Source organism: Myodes glareolus, chromosome 2 (genome assembly GCF_982192425.1).
Source record: "Myodes glareolus chromosome 2, mMyoGla1.1, whole genome shotgun sequence".
In the NCBI taxonomy this organism is placed as follows: domain Eukaryota; kingdom Metazoa; phylum Chordata; class Mammalia; order Rodentia; family Cricetidae; genus Myodes; species Myodes glareolus.
The window spans coordinates 99,588,308-99,607,508 of record NC_142027.1 but is presented as its reverse complement, the minus strand read 5'-3'; the positions used below and the strand labels follow the sequence as shown (position 1 = coordinate 99,607,508).

Here is a 19,201-nt window from a genome sequence, read left to right as displayed (position 1 = left end):
GGAACAAAAGGGCAGAGGCAAGTGCACCTGGATTTTTATCTATTTTCTTTGGCCCCAAGGGGACACACCCTAAACAGAATGTGATTGGCTGAGCTTCCCCATCAAAATAGTGTTTTCTTCTTAGATCTCAAATATCTAGTTTATGGTCCATAGAGATGACTCTGTGGGTAAATGAGCTTGCTGCTGAGTCTGATGAGCTGAGCTTAATCCCTGATAATCCACATAGAGGAACGATAGAACCGATGTCCACAAGTTGTCCTCTGACCTCCACAGACACAGCATGGTATTCATGGGTATTCACAGAGAGAAATAAAGAAATTAATAAAAATTTTAAAACATTTTTAGTATTTTAAAAATTTTATTTGATGTGAATGAATGTTTGTATAGCCTTGGCTGTCCTAGAATTCACTCTGTTGACCAGACTGGTCTTTAACTCAGAGGCCTACCTGCCTCTGTCTCCCAAGTGCTGGGATTAAATGTCTGTGCCACCACTACCTAGCCAATTTAGCAGGTAATAAACAGAAAAGAAGACATGAAATTGAAAGGGCATTTTGTAGGACTTTCAGAGGAATTTGAGTGGGGGAGTAAAGGATGTTTATGAACAAAATATATTCTGTGTATGCATGAAATTTCTTATAGCCTAAGATTTAATTATATTTTTAAAAGTATTTTGTTTTATTATTTTGAGTGAGGTATTCCAGACCCATAAAGACAATTACTACATTACTCACTCTTAAATGGTCTTCAAACATAAAGCAAAGAAAACCAGCCTATAATTCACAATCCCAGAGAACCTAGACAACAATGAGGACCCTAAGAGACACATACATACATCTAATCTACATGGGAAGTAGAAAAAGACAAGTCTCCTGAGTAATATGCAGCATGGGGAACTTGAAGAGAGTAGAAGGGGAGGAGAGATGCAGGGAGGGGAGCAGATAAAATGTAGAACTCAATAAAAATCAATAAAAATTTTGTTTTGAATCCTCCTTCATTAATATGTCTATTTTCATGATGTAAAAACATCATGTTATAGGATAGTGTTCACAGTAGTAGAAGGAGCTTTACACAATACTGGATTATAAAAGGAATTAACAGTCTCACTCAGCTGTGAATGACATTAGCTACAATAAGGACCTGTTTGAAAGATATGCCCACTGGTGCAATTGTCGCACAAATATTATGGGAATAGCCAACCACTTTTTAATTGAATTTCAGGCCCATTCCATGAGATGGAACCCATACCCAACACTGTCAATGAGGTTAAGAACCTGAGACTAGATAAAAAGTCCTAAGAGAATACCTACTATTACTAATATATTAAATGAATTAATATATTAAATGAATATAGCAATAAAAAGATTCCTAATGACATAGTGCTGTATCAATAGAATCACTCAACCCTCATCAGAAAGGCTTCTTCCTGTAGTAGACAGTAATTAACAAGAAAACCTACAACTTGTCAGGATGAAGTGAGAAAGAGACTTTGGAATGCTTGGCTCTGACCAGCATGACTATGTCATACCTCTTCCATTCAGGCTCAAAGATCCATGTGGAATAGAAGGCAGAAAGGTTCTAAGAGCCAGAGGTGTGGATGACTTCAAGAAAACAGCATTTTCCAGACAAGCAGCATGACAGATGCACATACGAACTCCCAGGGACTGTGACAGAATTTACAAGATCTGCATGAGCGCAAACCAGACAAAATCTGAGTGTAGAGGAGCTCAGAATCCTCCCCCTAGCCAAGGAGATATTGTCAATTGATAGGTCCTGAGAGAAGGAAAGCCAGTTTTCATCAATGGGGTGACACTGGGTTTGTCAACTGCACTCCAGGGCAGGCCTCACACCCAGGAATTGCTACCTACTTGAACTGGACTCCATGGTTCTTTAGATTAGTTTTGAAACCATGAGAGATAATATAGAGCTGGATAAAAAGGGAGATGGGGAAAGATCTGGAGGACTTGCAGAAAAGGAATTAAATGACCAAAATATATTGTATGAAGCACTCAAAGAATATAAAATATGTTTAAATTGGATTTTTAAAGAAAGAGATATTTATATTTTCAGTTCATTTTTATTGTAGAATATGGAGTCAATACATATGATTCAAATTTTACAATTAGTGTTGTTACAATAATTCACATTTTCATCAAAAATTTATTGATCAATTCCAGAGACATGGTTACTCTCCAAAAAGCTCAAAAAATTGATGGAGACAGCAAGAATTGGATGGAGATGATCTCTTGAGGATCAGAGAAGATGAATTCCTCATTCTCTCAGCTGCCTTAGTCATTTCCTTTACATTGGATGATACTCTATTTTGACAATGAGAAAGCTCAGTGGATGTATTGAATCCTTAACCATGTATCAAGTTCAGTTGATTAATTCTCATCTTCATGTCAGTTTTATTCATGAAGTAAGTTAAAGATTCCAGTATTCTTAGACAGAACCTGAAGAGGAACACTGCAGACTCCTTGAGGAAAAGTCACGCTCCAGTTATGAGCACATCCCGTGGTACAACCTTTAGAACAATGGGTTTTTCTGGTTTAAGAAGTGGTTTTCTGTGTAATTTCAATGGAATCTGCAACCATGAAAGAAAAAATATTGAGAATCAATGAGTGAGCCAACAACAACCCATAATAAAAAGTAAAACTCATTCAGAATGATGTTTTGCAGGTACATCTAAGCTGCATTTGAAGTCATATGCTTGGACTTCCTTATTCTCTGAGCTGTGTCCATTAGATGGTGAAAGCATGATTCCAATATGTATAAGGCAATACATTTATTGAGACTCTACTGAATACAGGGCTTGAGATGAAGCCATGCTTATTTATGCTATTTCTGTTCTATGCTACTATAAAATGCTTTAATTTTTAAATTAAATTAATTTTTAAAGTTTAATTTTTGTTTTGTTTTATTTTTTTAAGATAGGGTTTCACTCTGTAGCTGTGTCTGTCCTGCATCTTATTATGTAGACCACGCAGGCCTTAGCTCACAGAGATGAGTTCTGTTCTCTCAGTGCTGGTATTAAATGCATGTGCCACTAAGCCTGGTCAATTTAACATATTTGAGCCTGATTCTTAGTTACTATATCATATTGCTTTTTCATCTTGAAAAGTTATTTTTGGTTTGTTGACATTTGTAAGCTAACCCTGAGAGGATAGATACTTTTCCACTCTACGAACAGTCCTCACAGCCTAGATCATATGTCACTAGTACAGTTGTCTCCATTCAGATAAGTCTTTAGGAGGATAGATATTTGCTTGCTTTCCTAGCATCTATTTTGGCTTTCAAAGATGGGATAAATGAAGAATTCTGAGTCCTCCTGTGTTTTCAGTGGTGCCTTAGTCCCATTCTATTCAGAGACAGAGGGGAGAAGTGGAATAGTCTTTTGTTCACAAGAGAAGGGAAGGGAACAAAGTTGTCATGGAGATAGAGAGGTGTCAAATTTAAGATGTCTGGAGCTTGCCAGAGCATCTGCCCTTTGACAGGTGTGCCATTGGCTCTCAAAACTTGACCCTTGCTTTGTCTGTCTAAATCTCTGTACATGTTTATGATTTAAATGCTTTAGGGAGAAAGTAGTAAAATAACTGAGGTCATGTGTTGACAAAGCTACATAACTTCCTTAAACCACAAATCACAGAACATCTATTTTCATCCCTCTATTCATTCAATAAAACTAATAGACAAAGAGAAGCCACATTTTAAATACACAAATCTCATAAATTTTAGCCACCCCTTTGCATGAAGCAGGAACAAATTGTTCAGGAAAATGCAAATGCTTTCTCTAAATGTCCTATCACATTCTTTGAAAATGTTAAGTAATATACATGTGTTTTCATGAAGGCCTAAAAAAGATGTGAATAAAATTTATATACAAGTGTTATTTGTTATTTTAAAATTAGTCTTAATGCTTTTTTATAAAAGAATATTATAATAGTAAGCTCTACTTCAAAACATTTACCAAAGGCTTTCAATGCACGAATTCTCCACAAAGAAGCATTTGGAGTTTGTGGAAGGAAAGAAAAGATATGGGATATCCTTCAATAGTGAGAGAAAAATCACAACTAAACTGGGGGCTTTAATGAGAAAGTATTAGCACAGTTAATAAATACAACCTGCAGAAGACAAAAGTAGAATATAAAGCACATGAGGAAATAAATCCAAGATAAAGATTCATTTGAGGAATTAACAAGAACTTGAATTTGAGAGCAGAATATGAAGGGAAAAAAGAATACATTGTTTATGGAAACATTATAGATGTTTGTTTTCTGGTGCATAGATCCTGAGAAGTGAGGCAAACCATCAAGATGTCCCATAAAGTTGGAGCTCGTCAAAACTGTCAACTTTGTAAAGATTTATTTTTATTGTGTTTTTTTACCTGCACATGTGTTTGTATACCACATATGTACAGTCTCAAAGGAAGCAAGAGAAGGACATAAGAGGCCCTGGAAGTGAATTTACAAATGGTTGTTAGGCAACTTGTGGGTGATGGGAAATGAAATCACGTCCTTTGTAAGAGCAGTTAGTACTCTTAACTGTTGAGCCATTTCTTGAGCCCTAACATTCATTTCTATTTTGCAATAATGATTCTCAACTTGGTCATCACACGGAAAGCCAGAGATGGGCTTTTAAAGCCACAATCTGGGTAAATTATTTTAGGATTTCAGACATGAATCTAGGAATCAAGAATTTCTGTTTTGCTTTTATATGTGGTGTCATATGCTTCTTCTGGCTTCAAATGCACAATGTAGCCAAGGATTACTAGAATTTCTGATCATCTTGCCTTGTCCTTTTGAGTATAAGGATTGCAGGTATGCTTCATCATAGCTGCTTCATGCATTTCTGGGGATGGGAACCAGGTCTTCGTGCATGCCAGGTAAGCACTTTACAATTTGAGAAACATATATGAGTTGTAAAGCTACTCAGTGATTCTAATGCACAGCCAGTAGTTGACAGGACTGTCAGAGGATGGCTTCTGTGAGTTCTGGAAGTAGAGTGCACTGCACAACAAACATGAAGTCATGATCACTGAACTTCTTTATGGCACATGGCATATCAATTTTCAGTGGACATGACTGGAAGTTCAAATAGAATATACATAATCCTGTCATACTGGCCTGCACTAACTATTTATAATGCTACAGTTGTACTCTATACTGACACAGCACCAGAGGCCCCTCAATTCTTCCCTGGAGACAAATAACTCATTAGGCCATAAAATGAGTTAGCAAACCTCAAACAAGCAGATTTATTTTTATACACAGAACTTTCAGCTGAAAAATGTCTCCCATAAAACATTATTTACAGAGATAGTTTTTTTTTTTCCTCACCTGTGTTTCCTTGCAAGGCTGGAAAGAAAAATTCTGCAGGAGTTTAGTGAGAGCAAGTTTCATGTTCATGAGAGCAAACCTCATACCAATGCAGTTCCTGGGTCCATTCCCAAAGGGCATGTATACATAAGGATTGATGTTGCCCTTGTTCTCCTTGCTGAACCTGGAGACACACAGTAATGACAAATTAGCAAAGAATAGAATCATAAGAGCTACATATATGAATTTGCCTTTAGACATCTCACCAGTAACATAGAGGTAGTTTAGGAAAAGTTTATTGAACTTCTGCTCCCAGGTATTTGGCTCTGAGAATTGTACATTAAAAGTCCTTTCTGTCCCCCTTGCCCTAAAAAGGTTACCATATGCGAGATAAAACAAACACTGTAACAGAAAATGCATCGAATGTACCCACTAGTGCTATGTGGTAGGGATAATGAACCACTGTCTGATTGGATCAGAGTTCCAATTTACAGGGGGAATTAATGCCTGATACTGTAAATCTGTTGAAAATCCAATGGTTAAGGAGGTTATAGGCACTAGGGTGGAATGAACTGTAGTTGTTTCGCTAAGTGGACATGCTATCAAACTGACTTCTGAATATTCTTGTTTATACACAAAAATTAGTGCTGCTATTAGTCTTGGTCAGAGATGCTTCTGATTGCAGTGGGAGACAGTTAACATGGGGACTCATAACTGGTCAAAATGCTGAGAATGAGTGATGGTGGAGTGCTCAGCACTTAATGAAATATCTGTATCATCCCCTCCAAGGCTCAGATAACATCTCATAAGAGGCTCAGAATAGGGTAAGAGTCAGGTAATGAAAGGGGTGCTGTGAAACACTATCCCCTGGTCCTGACACAGCCACTGTACTCATGAACTCCTAGAAGCTATGGTTGCCTACACAAGGCCAGATCATGTTGATACATTCCATCAAGTATGGGGGAGGGAGTTCATGAAACATTACCTCTGTGAAGAACTATTGACAATAAATGATTACTGGTGTAAGGGGGATATTCTTTCTAATGGTACAGCTCTTGCTGAATTGTCTATTCTCCAGTAAATAACTCCTAGACCTACACTGATGCCAGCAACCCCAACTAAACTCATGAGTTACAAGACAACAGAAAGGCAAGAATAGAGGAGGAAGACTTGATGGGGACAAACAGGAATTCAACAAGTGTGCAAGGGAGAAGTGACAGGAGGTGAAAATGATCAAAATACTTTATACATAAATGCAATTGTCAAAGAATTAAAACAAATGGGAGAATACGTGTCTAAACTTCAAGATAATGCTGGGTTCCATCTCTCAAAAGCATGTGTCAGTTAGACTGAAGGAAAGCGGGTTTCTGCCTCACATTTAAGTTGGTCATTTGTTACTTGATGAAGAATAATTAAAACACCATATTTTAATTCTTGTTTTTTAATTCCCATCTCTCTTCCTCTCTCCCTTTTCTCCTTTTTGTGTCATCCTCTTCACAGAATGCAAATGGATACTAAATCACAATTAGATCATCTTTTCATAAGAGACACTATAGTATATACAGCCCAGCAGAGTTCATAGTGGGTTCCCACTACTGGGATTCTAGTACCTTTCAGGGCGGAATGCTTCAGGCTCTGGCCAGTACTGTGGGTCACGGTGAAGAGAAAAAGTTGGTATCATCACTACTGACCCCTTGGGAATAAACACACCATTCATTTCCACATCTTGTTTACAGACTCTTTCAAGTCTGTTAGCAATTGAGTATAATCTGAGGGTTTCACTCAACACCATGTCGAGGTACTCCATCTCCATCACTTTATCATAGCTGGGAGGTGCCTGGGAAGAAAGAAAAAGGTTTGTTCTTGGATTTCAGATTACCTTTCAATCCATCTTCATTGTACTGTTGAATTCTCAATAACTCCAAAATTGAGTTGAGCATTGCAAAGGTCATAGGCACTTATAACACATTTTAAAGGATTTTTAAATTGTTTTATTTTATGAGTATAACTGTTTTGCCTACATATGTGTATATGCGCCACATAAGCACAATGTCCACAGAAGTCAGAAAGGGTATCATATCCCTTGTGACTGACATTATATATAGTCGAGGGTTGCCATTTGGGTACTGGGAATCAGACCTGGATGGGTCTACGAAAGAGCAACCAATACTCTTAACCATTGAGCTATCTGCCTAGCCTCTTACAGAATGGTTAGAATGACTATCACTTGGGCTTTAAAAATATCTTAATTTGTGAATTGTCTAGTATGCAATCCTGAGTTCAGACTCATATCATTTATAAAGCCAGACATATTAGCTCACATCTATAATCCCAGCAGGGTGGGGGATGGGTCAGAGACAAGGCATGCCTGGTGATCATTGGCCTGACTGCCTAACCAATTTGATGATCTCCAGATTTGGTGAGAATACCTGTGTCAAAAACTATGCTGGAGAGTGATTTTGAAAAATACCGAGTACAGGTCTATGTATGATCTAATCACAAGCACACATACACACAAACGCACGCACACACACACACCCACACACACCACTTTTTGTGATAAGAAGGTGTGTCTTTTTCCGTTCTATTCCAAGCACTATCCATTCACCTTATTGGGCAGAGCCACATCGATTTCCTCCTGAAGTTTCTTCTGGATATCAGGGTGAGTGGCCAGTGAATGCAGGGCAAAGGCAAGGGTGATGCTGGTGGTTTCGTAGCCCCCGAAAGTAAAGATAGTTGACTGGGCCATGATTTCTACATCAGACAGAACTGAAAGTAAGAAAATATTTCAGGAAGTCAGGTCAGGGTGTACCAACACAGAAGAGATAAGGAAATAACCAAACAAGGCTCCTGTTTCCCTAGAGAGAAATATGGAGAAGTCCCTCCGTCACCCTGGGACCGTTATCATCCTGACATCCATGTGACAGCCAGAGAAGGAAAAGATTGCTTCAGTCATGATGTCCCAAGGTTTATGCTATGTTCCTCCTCCTCATCAGTGGGCAGCTTCAAGACAAATAGCTTATTCTGTTTTAAAATTTATTTTTAATTTATGTATATTTTCGTCTGTCTGGGACTTTTGGTTGACTTTCAACTGAGTCTTCATTGTACTGTTGAGTTCTCAGTAGATGCAAAGTTGAACTAAGCATAACACAGGACCTAGGTACTTACAACACATTTTCATGGGTTTTTAATTGTTTTAGTTTATGTGTATAGGTGTTTTGCATATATATATGTATATATGTTTGTGTATGTGTATTTGTGTCTGTGGATGGGATGGGTGCCATGTGTGGGTTTGGGGTAGCCATGGAGTCCAGGAGACAGCATCTGATTTCCTAGGCATGGAGTTTTAGAACATTGTGAGCTTTCAGAGGTAGGTGCTGGGAACTGAACTCCAGTCCTTTGCCAGAGGTTAAGAATTTTAAATTTAATTCTTCACCTTTGATGGAGGTTAAGAGTCTTAATTTTAATTTTATTTTTAATGATCTATTTATGTGTGTGTACTCACATGTGTACAAGGGCCCATGAAGAGCAGACCATGGCCTGGAGTCCATATAGCTAGAGTTACACGCAGTTGTAAACCCTTTGCCATGAGTGCTGTGACTCTGCTCTGGGTAAAGTTTCTTTCTCAATCAGTGTAAGTCCTTTCTTCTCAATTGAAACTGGACTATAAACTCACCATCAGTAGGTATTTTTAAAGTTAATATCAATTTTAGAACTCAAAAATGATACAGAAGTTCAGAGGTTATGCAACTCAGTAGGTGGAGAGCTAGCCTGTCGTGAATAAAGCCATGGTCTCAATCCCCAGTACTGTATAAACTAGGCATGGTAGGATAGAAGTTAAAAGGTCATTCTCAGGAACACCATGAATATGAGGCCAGCCTGGACTACATGAGACCAGTTCTGAAAATGAGCAGGACATATGGACCAATTTGAAGTTAGTTGATCATATGAAAGTGTTTAAAGTGGACAAACTGGAGAGAATTCCAAATAAAACACATGATGACTTTAAAAAGCAAATTTGGGACCTAGAAGATCATATTGCTACATATAAGCAATTGTATGCACTAGATATAAGGGAATAGGTAAGAATGGAAGACTCCCTTTACATTACCTTCTTATGTACACATCTAGAATAAAGTCTGGGAATTAATAACCACGATAGTAAGAATGGTTTTAAATTAAAACATAAACATAGATGGGCGGCTAGAGCTATGGCTCAATAGGTATGTGCACTTGTTGCACATGCCTGAGAACCTGAGTTTGAATCCTCAGTCCCCATGTCAAATCCTGTGTGGTAACATAGTCCTGTAGCTCCCAGCTCTGTAGATCATAGAGACCTTCTGTCTGCCAGCCTAGTTTCAGGTTCAATAAGAGTCTCCATCTGGAGGAAATAAGGCAGAGAGTGATTGAGGAACATACTTTGTGCCTTCCTCTGGAATCCACAGAGATATAGGGGTGTAAACACGTGCACACATGCATATACCATCCAAAGAAGATAAAAAAGTGATTTTTAAGTTAATGGAAAAATGAAGAGAACCACTGTGTTTATACAGAGAGCCTTTCCCCAGATGCAACATTTTCAATATACAAAGAGAAGTGAATGATCACTATAGAATAAGGTAGAAAACATATGCACAGCAGGGGTTCCCAGAAAGCATACGCACCATTTGTGTACATGCCTCCTGACTGGATGTTTAAATTTAGATGTCTAGGTCAAGTTCCCAGTCAGTGTGCTGGGAAAGACGGAAATAGTACCTGTGTAGACCTAGGTGACATTAAGAGACCACTGAAGACTTACATCATGGTTACCCTTCATGTTTGGAACAAATTTGTGCCAATGTACTTCTAGAAAATTCCATACAGATAATAGCCATATCCTTCTTTCAGAAGCCTGACAGAGGTATTCTCCTGCTTAACAACCTTCCTACACATTTTTGAGTGATGTGACCACTCCCTGCGAGCTTCCTTGTTTGTAGACCAGGAATTCCTTGGTTACCTTTATGAGACTCTTTATCTTTGGAGTTATTTTGAGAATTCATCATCAGCTGAAGAAAATCCACTCGGTGCTGGAAGCAGAAAGAGAAGTTGCAAAAATAGAAGGTCAATGATGAAGTCAGAGGTCAAAGGTGGATCAGGAGTTCAGAAGTTTACCCTCCTTTCTGAAACTGTAGCTCCCTTAAATTCACAAATGTGCTTAGTGTTGCTTGAGTCCTCAGATCAAAAGCAACTGTGGTTGAACCAGAAGAAATCTAGCTGATTTATCAACCACTTTACAATAAATTACAATAGATACAATTTTAAACAATATCATTTACTTTTTGAAAAATGTTTTTGTAGGAGATGAAAATAGTGTTTCCCTTGTTTTAATCATTTTTACCTATTATTAGAGATTTTCATAGATGCACACAATGAGATATAGTCATACTCACCCCACCATTTCCTCCATTTGATTCTTTTTAGATCCCTTGTAACATTTCTTCTTCCAAACTTTACGACTTCTTTTCTTTTAATAACCCACTGAGTCCAAGTGCTGCCCATATGTCCCTGTCTCTGGGGTCATTCACTGGTGCATGGGAAACCTATTGGTGACTATACCTTTTCTATGCAGCCATTAAGTGCCAATAGTTTCTCATGGAGGTGTGGGATTTGGAGCGGTCCTCCCTCATCTATGTTGGAGATTTGTTGGTGTTATTTTGTGCTTCTCCTGTATCTTGCCACTTTTTTCTTAATTTCAGTCCTTACAGTGGCTATTCTTGATTTTATTTGTTTTGCTAAGGGTTAATTCTTGGCTTATTCTCAATCGGTTTTTCAAAATTCCAAAGTTTTTTTTTCCCAGAAATAAAAATATTCTTTTCCTCTCTATAAATAAAATCTTTTCTATCTACTTTTAGTGATAGATGAAGTGAAACACACAGCTCACATGTTCACAGCCCAAAATATTATAAACTCTGCACCTCACAGGAGACCACCACTTTTTACCTTCTCACCAGAATTCAGCCGGTTTTCCTTCATTCTATCCACAAATTTTTTGAAGAATGCTATTGAATCCTTTGGGAACACGGAGACATTTAACATCTCATATATTGGTGTAAGAAATGGAAAGAGTACTGGAAAGGATAGAAACATAATAAGCTTTAATGGACATACATGTTTCATGTGAAATCACGAAACAATCTAAAGAATAAGTCATCAGTGTCTCAGCCAAACCATTCTCTCTGTGATCTTTCTCACACTGAGTCACCACCATAACACTCCTTCTGCATTGAGAAGTTGTCAAAGAAACAACTGTGACTCTTGGATTTAACTCTGCTTCTATAGTTTGTGTGGATCCAAAATACAGACAGGGCCATGGACATGGTTCAACAGCTAAAGCCTGCAGAAAGACTAACAACCTGAATTTCATCCCTGTATCCTGCACTGTGGAAGGAGAGAATCAACTACTTTAAGTTGTCCTCTGATCTACACATGCCATGTAAACACCAAAGAACATGTGCATACACACAGACAAATAAATCAATAAATTTCTTTTCAAGCTAATAAAGAAATAAATAAGTAGATAAATTTCTTATTAGCTGATACGTAGTAAAGAAAGAACCACCAAGATAACTTTGGTTTCGCAACTGGCATGATACAAAATAAACTAGCACCAGAAAGGATATTTGGAAAGTCAGAACTTTGTGCAAATTAATTAGTACATTCTTATTAAATAACCATTGGTTCAAGGAACTCCAGCAGGATACTGGAAAATTTATTGAGATATAGTTTTGTGGCAGAGTACTTGCCTAGCATGTGTGAGATCTTGTGATCTCCTTCAAGTAGCAAAAGAATACAAAATATCTTGAGAGAGTATGAAATGAAGATAAACCAAGACTGTATAGAGAAAAGGTGCAGAGAGGTTTATGTTGTGGGAGAATCTTTTTGTGCACTGTGAAGATGTGTCTGTGCTAAGGCACTTTTTGATTGGCTTAATACAGAACTGAATGGCCAATAGCTAGTCAGGAGAGGATCGGCAGGACTTCTGGTTAGAGAGAGGCACTCAGGGAAGAAGAGAGGTGTAATTCAACAGCAAGATGTGCAGGCAGGGGGTTGGGATGGGGAGTCATATGTACATATGGAATAGAGGTAATTAACCACGTGGTAGAAGGTAGATTAATAGAAATGGGTTAATTTGAGTTATAAGAGCTACTGGGAAACAAGCCTAAACTAAGGCCAAGCTTTCATAATTAGTAAGTCTTCATTTCTTTATTTGTGTTCTGGCGGTCAAAATAAAGTCCAGCCACAGGCTTATAGCCTTAATTTTTTAAACCTCAAATATCAGACTTTACATTGTAAAATAAAATTTTAAAACAACTAACTCCAGGGCAGGAGAGACGACTCGTTGAGAAGATGCTTGCTGTGCAAGCACAGGATCTGAATTTGATACCCAGCATCCCTGTAAAGACAAAGTCCAAGATAGGTAACCAGTCTCAGATAGGAAAAAAATCACATGATCTCCCTCAGTTCCAGAGTCTAGCCTATAATGAATAAATGCAAATATGTGAAAAGGTATAAATGTGGATATGGAGTAATGCAAAAAAGTCACCAGGAGAGGATGATACTTGGCGTTGAGGAGGGAATGTAGGGAAAAAGACACAAGAGTTGTGTATGGAAAAGTAATTGACAGAGAAAACATTGAAACCCCAAATAAAGCACCACTGCTAACTGCACCCAGCACATACACACACCAAAAAATTACTACAGGGCCTGTAGAGATTGCTCAACAGTTAGAACTGGCTGCACTTGCAGAGGACCAAGATGTGATTCCCAACACCCATGTAGCAGCTCTTAACCATGCATAACTCCAGCTCCAGGAGATTCAATGCCCTTTTATGGCCTGGGCTGGCCCTTCATTCATGTGGCACACATATGTGTTGGTAAAACACCCATACACATAAAATAAAAATAAGTAAATCTTATAAAAATGTTAAAGCAATTCAGTTATGTAAGAGAGATGGTCTAAAAACAGACATTAACACATCTAGCTCAGTTTTTAAATTGCATTAGGGCTGGGGAAATTCTAATCAAAACCACAGGTCCAGCCTTCAGCATATTCACTAAATGGCAATGATCAAACTCATGGGAGAACCAAGTGTTGGGTGGAACATGGAGAACTTGGAACTCTCCTGTATTTACAGAATACATATAAAAAGCTGTAGCCACTGTGGAAAACATATGTTTAGTTGTTTAATACGTTAAAAATGGGGTTACTTTGTAATGCAGGAACGACAATTCTGTATATATTCCAAAACATAAGAACAAATATTCAAACATAACCTTGTATACAAATGCTCATAGTAGCAAAATTAATTCAAACATATAAAACTAACTTCAATGTCTATAAACTAATACAGACTATTACTCATTCATAGACATAGGAGACAATTATACTAGTATCACTTAATAGTGTCCTAAATGACAGACACCTGTCACAGAGACTATATAGTCTATCATCCAATTGAAGTAAAACAACAAGAATATGTAAATATAGAAAAATTGAATTGGTGGTTGCTTAGGTTAAGGCTCAGGTCAAGGCTGCTTGGAGGATGATGGTCCAAATGTGCAGCATGGCTAGAACAAAGTTCTCTGCAGTTGACATTGGTATCAGGCCATGTAGATCATCAGTCAGTGCAGACCCCTGAGTGATCAGAGTGCTGAGAATAAGTGACTGTTGAGTGCTGAGTCCTACATGGAACATCTGTATCAATATGCCCAACGCTCCAGGCACAAGGAACATCATGAAAGTGGATGTGCGGGTGTGATGATGTGAGATTCCACTTTGTGCAGTCTGTGTGCTATGAATGTTTTATTACCATTGAAAAATAAAGAAGCTTCTTTTGTCCTAAGTCAGGGCAGACTATAGACATATGAGATATCTGAACACACACACACACACACACACACACACACAAATACATACACACACACACACACGTATATAAAGGGGGGGTAGGTGGAGCCAGGGAGACGCCTTGTATGTGCCAAAGGAGACAGACACTGAAATATTACCCAGTAAGCCTCAGCCTTGTGATGATATATAGGATGATAGAAATGGATTAATTTAAAATTTAAGAGCTACCAATAAGATGGTCAAGCAGTGACGTAATTAATATGGTTTCTGTGTGATTACTTGGATCTGTGTGGCCAGGAAGCCAACAAAGAGTCTCCATTTAAAGTGTAAAATACCATATCCTGGACATGGCATGGCCCACTCTTGAACTGATCACCTGTATGAGACCACACCAATAATATTGGTCAACATTCTAGCAGGCAGAATTTGCTGGGCTTACAGTTTGGCCAAAAAGAGATGGGGCATTAAATTGAGAGATAGATGTGCTGGGGTGTCTGAGGGAAGTGGGGGTGCAAATTAGGGGAGGGTATAATCAAGATAGATTGTATACCTTTATGATATTGTCAAAGGATAAAAAAAAAGAATTCTAAAACAAAGAGAGGAGCAGTGGCTTAAACCTATCGTCCCAGCACTCAGGAGACAGAGGTAATGGGATCATTGTGAGTTCAAGGCCAGCCTTGTCTACACAGCAACTTCCAGGCCAGTTGAGCTACACAGTGAGGCCCTCTCTAAAAGAAGATTCTAAAAATATTGGATTGTGCCTCGATGTACAACACGATAAGCTTGTGAATTACATGGCAGGTGAATTATCCACCAATAGGTCTGTTAGTTTTGGTAAGTGTGGAAGAGAAAGGCTGAACTTCAAACATGGCTACATACAGTGCACTGGGTCAAAAGGCAGAAGAACCATCATACATACCGACTGACATTAACAATGGGTCAAAAAAATCTAACTTTATGAGTTTCTTGGTCTTTTCCACAAAAGGATCCTTTGGGTTGTTGAGGGAATCGACGTTCACACCAAATGAGGTGCTCGTGATGACATCCATGCTGTAGGCCCCTAACACTCTGAGGAGATAGAGATCTAGGAATTTACCACATTCAGCAAAAGGCCTGAAATAATTTATATTCTTGGGCAAGACTGGTGAAGCCACCTCAGTTGACCAAGCACCTTCCCCACCTACCCACCCTCAAACCTTGAGACCTTGATACTGTTACATTTCTTTCTCAATTGTACATTTTGTCATCCAGTGTCTAAAAGGGAAGAAGGAGCAGCTGGACATGTGGGACACATAAAAGGATGACTCTTCTTCCCCTGCTGCCCTTCCTCTCCCCGAACCACAGTGGATGTACCATTACTCACTCTTTCATTGTGAGAGGCTTGCCTTTCTCTGCCTCCCTTCTCAAGTATTTTACCAAACTATCTCCATACTGTTCAATGATGGGGAACATCTAAGTGCAAAACACAAGGGTATCCATGGTTTGTTAGGTGTGGAGACTCAAGTCATACTAGCATTTAAATTAACAGTCCTTTTAGTCACCTCTTTGAGTTTTCCACTGGTGAAGGTGGGAGACAGCAAGGCTCGAATTCTCTTCCACTCCTCATCCTTAGATTCAGTGAGGGCTTTACTCATTATTCCCAGTGGGCCAAAACTCTAGAGTTAAAAAAATATAAATATTATTATCTGTAAGTTCAGACCTTTCCATGGTTGCAAAGTGCTAGGTGGATATTGGTGTATAACAATTAATTTGTGACTGTTTACTATGGATCAAGTCTCATCCTAGATGCAAAAAGGGTCAGAATTTCCCCATAACCTTTAAGACATTAGGTACGCAGTGGGCTTCCTGTTGAAATTTTAAACATTTTTATTCCTGGGTTCTTGTAAACTTAAATATCCCTGTGGTTTGAAAATTTGTTCCAGGGCTGGTGGGCGGGGGCAGAGAAAATTGGAACAAGACATAGTAGATTCTCCAGAGTTATGTAGATGGCAAATGGCTTGGGTATAAATAGAAAGTTAACTTTGCATCAGACAAGTTCTTCAGCTCCATATTTACAACATAAGCAATTTGAAAATTGATGCATTGATATGGTGTGTGCACATGTGTGCATATGCACGCTCATGTATGTGTTTGTCTCTGTGTGTGTGTGTGTATGTGTGTTTGTAGAGTAGAACGCTGGTGTGCATTCTCATTTGGAGAACAGAGGTCTGACATCTTCCTCTATACCTCTACTGTATTTTTTAGGCAGGGTGTCTCAGTAAATATGGAAGGGTATGTATTTGCTAGAGTAGCCATTTAGCAAGCCCCTCAGACACACCTATTTCCAAATACAGCTCAGAAATAACATACACATGCTGCTCTGCACAGCTTTTATGTGGATACTGGGGATCTACACTCAGGTCCTTTACTGATAGAGCCATTTCCCTAGCCTGAGACACTTAAAGGATATGATATTTGGGTTTTGTCAAGATTTATTTTAGTATTGCATGTATACATGTATATATTATGTATGTATGTATATGTGTGTATGTATGTAGTGTGTGTATGAATATATGATGTGTGCAGTGTAATCAGAGGACAGAGGAGTGAGTTGGATCTCCTAAAGCAGGAGTTACAGGTGATTTGAGCTGCTGGCTGCTGGTGTGGATGTAGGCAATCAATCTCCCATCCTCTTTTAGAACTTCCAGCCACTATGTCATCTCTCTAGACACTGGTTTATTTGTTTTTTTTTTGTTGTTGTTGTTTAGGAATAGTGTTGTAGGAATCATTTTTCCTTAATTTTTTTCTTCAGTGATAAAAGGGAAAATATAATTCCATTTCCCTGGTGGAAACTCTATTCTATTATCCACTCTTATATTTTATACTAATGTGGAGTTTCTCAACTGCCCTTATATTAAAGCACTCATCACAACAGGAAGAAATGGAACTGGCTTCCCTTGATGAAGGGCAGTTGTAAACTAGGCCTTCAGCAAACTTCACCACATGACCAAAGGCTGAATGAGGGCCAGAGAGGTGGCTCAGTAGGTAAATGTGCTTGCTGCCAAGCCCGACAACCTGAGTTCATTCCTCAGGATGCAGAGGAGCCACACTCTATCCCAGCATGCAGAGGAGCCACACTCTATCCCAGGATGCAGAGGAACCACACTCTATCCCAGGATGCAGAGGAACCACACTCTATCCCAGCATGCAGAGGAGCCACACTCTATCCCAGCATGCAGAGGAGCCACACTCTATCCCAGCATGCAGAGGAGCCACACTCTATCCCAGGATGCAGAGGAGCCACACTCTATCCCAGGATGCAGAGGAGCCACACTCTATCCCAGCATGCAGAGGAGCCACACTCTATCCCAGCATGCAGAGGAGCCACACTCTATCCCAGGATGCAGAGGAGCCACACTCTATCCCAGGATGCAGAGGAGCCACACTCTATCCCAGGATGCAAAGGAGCCACACTCTATTTTGCGTGTTTGTCATTTCACAAATCTAGATCTGTGAAAAACTGTACTGTACCACAAAGGACCTGTGAAATTATTCAAAAATACTATTTCTAGATGTAATTGATCTGTCTAAATAAAAATAACATATTTTTAACATGTTTAAACAGAACTTCAGAGTTAAATCCTAACTATTTGCACACAACAAAATGTCTATTCTTAAAATTACAGAAACATTCTGTGTAGTAAATGAATTAATTCAGAATTTTTGAGAGCAACTGTATTCATTTCTACAAAAAACAAACAACAACAACAACAAAAAACAAATACCTAAAGGTTTTCTCTAGCCGGAAGCATTCAATAAATTATGAACAGTGATGTGATTTTTAAATAAGCCTTTCAAAAAATATGTTACATTGTGCATCATAGCCTGAGGGAACATTATTTGATGTACCATCCTAAATACATATTTAACTCATGAAAGAGGAACAGTTTTTATCAAATAAATACAGCAGTATCTACCACATTATGCATTTAATTAATGTAGCCAAGCTTCCCCCCAAAAAGAGAAACATAAATAAAAAAAATATGCTCTCAATTGAGAATTCAAGGTCTCTTAGCAAATGGTATAATATATTTGTTTAAAATTGTAACTGGGTATTATTTAAATGAAAAGTAGTTTGATTCCACAAATATTTAAATTTGAAATTAGTGTTGATTTTAGTTAAAAGGAGAAGATTCTAGAGGAATCATACTACTTTTCAGAAGACAGACCACACATACAGTTCAAATAGAAAAGCGATTGTGGGGAAATAAAAACGAAGCTGGAAGGGAGAATTTGGTGTGCTAACTTTGCCCAAAACACAATATATACATGTATAAACTTCTCCATAAAAAGAAAGTAGTAAATATAGATTGAATTGATTTTGGCAGTATTATTTTCTTTCCTATTTAGTTCTACTTTTTTTGATAACTAATTATTTTGAATATAATAGACAATTACAATTCCCAGATAAGTTTTTTTAAAAAAAATTTCTCCATTTGTTAAACTGACTTATAAACCAAATTGATACTCACAATATCTTCAGGGTCATTTGCGGATAGTTGTGCAAACAAAATACAAGTGTTTTGTATCACACAGAGCAGACCGAGGTTAAACAAAACCAAGTTATACCTGTGTCAATTCTAAGCAGTGCCCTTTCTGGGATATCTCTAGTGTGATATTTTCTGTATCTGTGTATATTTTGCTGTTTACTTTATTGTCTTAAACTTTCTATGTGCCAAGTGCTAAGGAACTTTCAAGTTCTTTCTATGTTTAAGATTCTTATACTGATCACTAGAAAAATATAATGGGTTTTGCAGAAGCATTCTCATGTATGGTCTCAGGTGCTGAGGGTTTTAAGTTTGACATCAACTTATTGGTAATATAGTAATGTAGTGTCTTAAATCAAAAACATACATAAAATAAAGTTACATGTAGCTCCAATAAAAAAAGAAAGGACTTGTGAAATAGGAAATGCAAACACAATCTAGATGACAGCAGTGTCCATCTACAAGCAGATTATAAT

The 19,201-nt window shown here is 38.2% G+C and overlaps 1 protein-coding gene across 1 annotated transcript in view; it reads right to left on the bottom strand.

Moving 5' to 3' along the window:
• Positions 1–2,054: 2,054 nt before the first annotated feature.
• LOC148123088 (cytochrome P450 3A11-like) overlaps positions 2,055–19,201 on the bottom strand; it is a 31,432-nt gene continuing 14,285 nt past the window's right edge. The window contains exons 5-13 of the mRNA XM_087903269.1: positions 15,741–15,854; positions 15,563–15,651; positions 15,119–15,267; positions 11,292–11,419; positions 10,309–10,378; positions 7,921–8,081; positions 6,923–7,149; positions 5,334–5,496; positions 2,055–2,581 (exon numbers count right to left, since the gene is read on the bottom strand). Of these exons, the coding sequence (XP_087759395.1) occupies positions 2,486–2,581; positions 5,334–5,496; positions 6,923–7,149; positions 7,921–8,081; positions 10,309–10,378; positions 11,292–11,419; positions 15,119–15,267; positions 15,563–15,651; positions 15,741–15,854 (1,197 nt within the window). The 3' untranslated portion in view covers positions 2,055–2,485. The remainder of the gene's footprint in view (positions 2,582–5,333; positions 5,497–6,922; positions 7,150–7,920; positions 8,082–10,308; positions 10,379–11,291; positions 11,420–15,118; positions 15,268–15,562; positions 15,652–15,740; positions 15,855–19,201) is intronic.